At 36.7% G+C, this 6,189-nt stretch overlaps 1 protein-coding gene across 1 annotated transcript; it reads right to left on the bottom strand.

The window, feature by feature from the left end:
• Positions 1–266: 266 nt before the first annotated feature.
• LOC101042093 (olfactory receptor 4C3D-like) lies at positions 267–1,193 on the bottom strand. The gene has a single exon (XM_003920435.2). The coding sequence runs from the start codon at positions 1,191–1,193 to the stop codon at positions 267–269; it is 927 nt and encodes a 308-aa protein (XP_003920484.2).
• Between the last annotated feature and the right edge of the window lie 4,996 nt (positions 1,194–6,189).

Raw genomic sequence — 6,189 nt, 5'->3', positions numbered from 1 at the left:
TTCCATGGAATATCCAGAATCAATGTACATGAACATTAGAGCTTTGGTAAAGTATGTTAAAAGCTATCAAAATACCTAGCAAAAGACCTAGCCAATGTTAAGTGTTCAATAAATGTTAGTTTCTGGGTTTGTTTGTTTTTTTAAATATTTGTTTGCTTAGTTTTTGTCAATGATCTGTAAAATATCTGAATTATCTTGCACAATTTACCACAGACATATTTCTCCCTCTTTATACATTTAATTGCTTTCTTGCCTTTATGCACAGACTAAGTTACTCTCTTATTCAACAAACTCCTCATGGCGTTTTTTACCTCTGTGTTTCTCACTGTGTAAATTATAGGATTTAACATGGGGGTGAGGATTGCAAAGAAGACCGTCACCAACTTGTCCACAGAGTAGGTGACCACGGGACGCATGTAGGTGAATATGCAAGGCACAAAAAAGAGTACCACAACAGTAAAGTGGGAGGCACAGGTGGAGAGGGCTTTGTGCCATCCTTCAGAGCCATGGGATCTCAGGGAGCTCAGGATGACTATGTAGGAGATGAGGAGCATGGAAAAGATGAGCAAGCACATGGCTCCACTGTTGGCTGCCACCACCATCCCAAGTCTGTAGGTATCTCTGCAGGCAAGTTTCAACAATGGGAAGAGATCACACATAAAGTGGTCAATGACGTTAGGACCACAGAAGGGCAAGTGGATCATGAAGAAAATCTGCACAGTGGCATGCAGGATGCCTCCAATCCAGGCTATCACCACCAGAAGGTGGCAGAGCCCTTGTCGCATGATGGCTGTGTAGTGCAGGGGCTTGCAGATGGCCACATAGCGGTCGTACGCCATGACAACAAGGAGGATGATCTCTGATCCTCCCAGCAAGTGCTCCACGAACAGCTGAGTCAGGCAGCCAGCCAAGGAGATGGTTCTTCTCTGGTAAAGCAGGTCGATGATCATTTTGGGGGTGGTGACAGAGGTGTAGGAGGCATCTATAAAGGACAAGTAAGTGAGAAAGAAGTACATGGGTGATGAAAGCATGGTGCTGGAGGAGATGGTGATGACAATGAACAGATTGGCCAGCACAGTAAACAGGAAAATAAATAAAAAAACAATGAAGAGTATTTTCTGCAAGTGTAGATTCTGTGTGAGTCCCAAGAGAATGAATTCAGTCACATTGTTGGGAGGCATGAGGTGATCCATTCAGGGAGTAACCTACAAGTGATAAAGAAAGATGACCAGGGATCTGAATTACCTATAAGAGATAAAGATGACCTATTCATCATAAAAGGATTACAGTCTGAATTTCACAGTATAGAGATAGGGTATTTAACTGCAGGGCATGTCTTTGGCTTCCCTCACCCCAGTAATTACTTAAATTCCTAAATTTCACTTCCTCCACGATGCTTTCAAACTTTTTAGGTATCTAGTATTATCATCTGTAAAACCTCTATAAGGCAACAGTTCCTGTGTAATTGCAGAGAATATTCTTGACGCTATACATGAGATCTGTATTCTTCCTCTTGTTCCAACTCCATGTGACTTTGCTAAATTATTCCAGTGTCCCATGCTTCTGAGCCTACCTCCACATCTGTGAGTTTACAAACTGTAGCTGTGAGATTGATTTTGTAAGCTGTAAAGTGCTGCTCACAGGTAAGGGTTATTCCCTCTTCTCACAGAATTTACATTTGAATCCACAGCTCCAACTGGAAGAAAGACGTGGTGAAGAAATATCTATCATAAGCAGGCAGATTAGGGAAACATACAAGTCATTAGAGACACACTCTCCCTAGCACCCACCATAACAAATATGCTATTCATGCTGCTTTTCTCACTGTGCCTATGTGGTGCTTGACATAGTATCTTCAGTGCCTGGCACCTATCAAGCAATGAATACATGCTGTGAATTCCCCCCTACATCTTCCCTTCCGACATCTCCATGTGTAAGGATGTATGTGTTTCCCCAGTCCATAAACCTAGGAATTCAAGTACTCTTATTCTCCTACTCTGTTTATTCAGGCTCTCTACCTTATGAAAAGCATTTAAAAAAAAACTTTTGAAAGGAAGAGATATTCCAGTTTAATAATTTCTAGCCTATATTGCAAAGTGAGGATGGACGTATCAATTGCCTGCAGGAAACACTACGTTACTGGGAAATTTTACTTTCAGGATAATTATTATACATTTTTTTTGAGATGGAGTCTCATTCTGTCACCCAGGCTGGAGTTCAGTGGCATGATCTCAGCTCACTGCAACCTCCACCTCCCAGATTCAAGCAATTCTCCTGCCTCAGCCTCCTGAGTATCTGGGATTACAGGTGCACACCACCAGGCTCAGCTAATTTTTGTAGTTTTAGTAGAGATGGGGTTTTGCCATGTTGGCCAGGCTGGTCTTGAACTCCTGACCTCAGGTGATCCACCTGCCTCAGCCTCCCAAAGTGCTGGGATTACAGGCATGAGCCACCATGCTCAGACATGTTCTTTAATTAATATTGTTTATTCCTCAAAATTATGTTCCACATACAATTTAACACAGTACCAACTCAGTAAATTTAAAACTTCAATAGACGGGGACTTAAAAAAAAAAAAGTCTTGGAGAAGTTTTTCCATCCATAATCTGTCAAAGTCAAAGAACTTATCATTTTCAAAGTTTTAAAAATAGAAACTCAATGTAGAGAACAGAAATAGACTGCTAGATAAGATAAAGTACTATATAGATATATACACACACATACACAAACATGTACTTATAGCATCTACAAGTTCCTATAAGTAGGTATCTATGACTTACATAGTCACTCATTCAGCAAATAGTTATTGGACACTCTACATATTAATGAATGTTTGCCCATATAAAACCATAAACATGTTCCTCACAGAGCCCTTTTGCAGGCCCTCCTCTGACATTTTGTTATCATGTAACAATCCACCTGCTCACATGATGAATAATCCCTTCTACTACTTTGTTTCTGTTGCATATGTTCTCATGCCTGCTTCTCCCACCCTTCCCTGATATCCATCGTACATCATTCTTGGTTTGAGAAAACTCCAGTATTAATAGAAGAGGAAAACTCCTCCCAGTTTGGAGACATAAATTTCCCCAAAATATGAAAACCAAAAACATAAATATAACAAAATGTATTTTATGAAAAATATTTTTCCTTTGAATAGTAAGTGGATAAAGGGGTTTATTTTTTAATTTTCCAATACAAAAATTGTGTACATATGTGAAAACAAAGTGTACCTGCTTTATCGTTTTCTCTTATTCTGAGGTCGACTCCCAACAGATCTGAAAGAGTATGGTGTGTGTAAAGTAAGAGAAGACATAATAAACATGACCTAAAAATAACTATGAAGAAATTAAAGTCACCCTATCTTTTTCCTTGAACTTCACAATGTTTTTTCTAAGAATAAATCCTAAAGGAAAATATTTTAAAAAGAGAAAAATCATTCATTACTAATATGTTCAACAAAATTATTAAGAGCTGCAGAAAATTAGAAACTCCAAGGAATGTCTCATATTCGAGAAGTGGGGGAGTAAAATATAGTGTATGTCTTAGAAAAATGTGTAGTTTTTAACAATGATGTTCTTAAAATTTATGTAATATAGGAAAATTCTTATGTTATAATATTAAGTGGGGAAAATATGGATACAAATTTGAATACATAATGTGATTCTAATTAATTCAAATATATATGAATAGGGAAAAATAAAAGACCCTAAAATATTTTTACTTCTAAAGTGGTGGGATTATAGTTGATTCTGTCTTTCTTGATAATTTACATGAGGAAGAAGAGACTTAAACCTTAGGCTGTTGGGGAAGAAGGGTGATTTTGAAGGTCCATTTAATCCTGAGATTCTATATTTATATGATTTCTTAAAAAACAAATCTCACCTATTAACTTGTCTGACACGGCTCCATGGACAGAGCCCCAGGCAGCTGTTAGTTCATCAAGAAGTGAAGTTGTAAGAAGAAAAATGCCAACTAGCTCAGCTCCAGTAGATCTTTGTGGATTTATAAGTGGCATCTTTAGATAGCACCTTTCTCTTGAGTCTTAGAAGGGCTACCACATATCCTCTTTGCAGGCAAATTCTGCAAAGTTTCTTAGCTGTGATTAATTAGATCTCAAGGGTATTTCACAATTATTAGCAGACCTTGCCTACAGCCCAATTAGTTCATGTTGCTTAAAACTGAACATTAGAGAATGCTTAAAGCATTTAGCTTTAGTTTTAACTCCTTGCTTAGGTCTGTATGAAGATTAATCACTGTGTAAAAAAAAAAAAAAAAACGAAACAAAAAATGTTGACCACTTATAAATTTGGACATTTGATAATATATCAAATAAACTTAGTAGGGAGTCTAATTTGGTGTCGTATAAATTAAACATTCAGGTGGGAACTGACTTTTACATTTTTTATTAGAATATTTCCTTAATAACCTATCTTTCATGGTTATCATAAATTTAATTTGTTTTCAGATGAAAATTAAGTGACAGCAATGACTTCTATTATATTAGCAGTACTTTACATTAGTTGTAGCTTACAATACTTCAAAGTAGTTGTTTCTCATGCTAATTCCATAATTAGATTAACAGGACAATTATGAAAATGATTACATTCTTAAATTATATTCAGAATTGTAAAATCTATTTATTTCAGTCATTTAAATTTAATCTAACAATATCCCTATGGCATGGGAAAGATATAGGCATCAGTATTTCTACTTTACAACATGGAAAACTAAATCAAGGAATCAGATCCTCATCTGCCAAGTCAAGCCTCCTACATTCTGAGCCAGGATTCTTAGTCTTAAATTATTATTTTACAACTAACTTGCCAACTGTGAAGCATACTAGAATTATCTGCTAGTAGAAACATTGACCTATATTTGAAAATATTTTTAAAACCGCTCAAATTCAATTCAGAAATATTCCTATGTAGAACCACATTCACTCACCCATGTTCAAATATGCTTTCCAAAATCAGATTAAAAAATTAACTGTTCATAACTCTGGATTGGCTTGGAAGAAAGTGGTCAAAGTGAACAGCATGGTCACGGTAAAATAAAATAGTTTATAAAAACTGGGACCACATGACAAACCTAGTTTGACTAGACAGTGTAGTGCCATGATAATATTTATGGTGGTAAGTGACAAAGAAAGTTTGAATAAGGACTTAAAACTGTCTAAAGAACTATAATAAATGTGGATTTTGCTAAGGTGTCATCTGTGACTATGTCTTGAACTGTCTTTCAAGTCTGGAGTGAAAGCACAGAGCCAGATCAGAGAATTTGTATGTATTTACAAGGTCATCATGCCTAACCCAATAAAATACCAAACTCTATTCATGATGGCCATCCAGTCTCTACTTAAATAGCTAAGGGTGGTAATAGACAAGAGTTCTTTGGAATCCCTACACCTTTCTAGTCAAGCTCCCCGGATCCCAGAGTAGCATGGAGTGAAGAAGGGACAGTCTACAGAGCTAGGTCCCAGTCAAAGAGGGTTGAACATAAAGGTAACTTTCAAAAAAGGAGTTCCTGGAGCTATAAGAAAAAGTCTGTTTCCAGAATCCAAGTCCAAAAAGTGAGTGGGAAAAACATTGAAGAGACAGCAACACAGATTTTTCTAACTAAAAAGGCAAACCAGAATAAGCAAAGAAATTCGTTTCTGATTGTGTTTTCAACTTTCACTGACCACCGGGAACACATGAAGCACTGTGAACAACAGCATTAGACATATTACAGCCCACGGGGCAGGCACCTAAATTGGTCATTTTCCTGCTTTTTTCTAATATAATTCTGCTCATTTGGTCTATCCTGTTAATTTAGCTTTTATTTGTCATCACTTATTCATCATTATTTTTAAAGGCCTATATCTATCAGGACATATTCCCAAGTGATTCTACTCATATGAAGAAAATAAAAATCTAATTTGCAGAAATATCGAAAAAAAAAAGAAATTCAATATGGATCAGATCACAGTTGGTAAGAAACCAGTTGAGGTGTAAATTTAACATTTGACAGATCCAGGTCAGGAGCTAATTAAACAAAAAGAAAGTGTCTGACAGTGTTCTTAGGGGCAGTTTAATGTACTTCAATAGACCCAGGAACATATTATCAAAGCAACAAAACACTCAAGGGCAGAGCATGTATTTTATTTGTCCAATCTAAAAACACTTTCATCCCAGGAGGACATCTCCT

The sequence above is a fragment of the Saimiri boliviensis genome, chromosome 6, assembly GCF_048565385.1.
Source record: "Saimiri boliviensis isolate mSaiBol1 chromosome 6, mSaiBol1.pri, whole genome shotgun sequence".
Lineage (NCBI taxonomy): Eukaryota > Metazoa > Chordata > Mammalia > Primates > Cebidae > Saimiri > Saimiri boliviensis.
This window is presented reverse-complemented; position numbering and strand designations above follow the sequence as displayed.

Bases quoted from the DNA above. Each gene is read 5' to 3' on its own strand.
- LOC101042093 (XM_003920435.2), bottom strand. From the start codon at position 1,193: ATGGATCACCTCATGCCTCCCAACAATGTGACTGAATTCATTCTCTTG.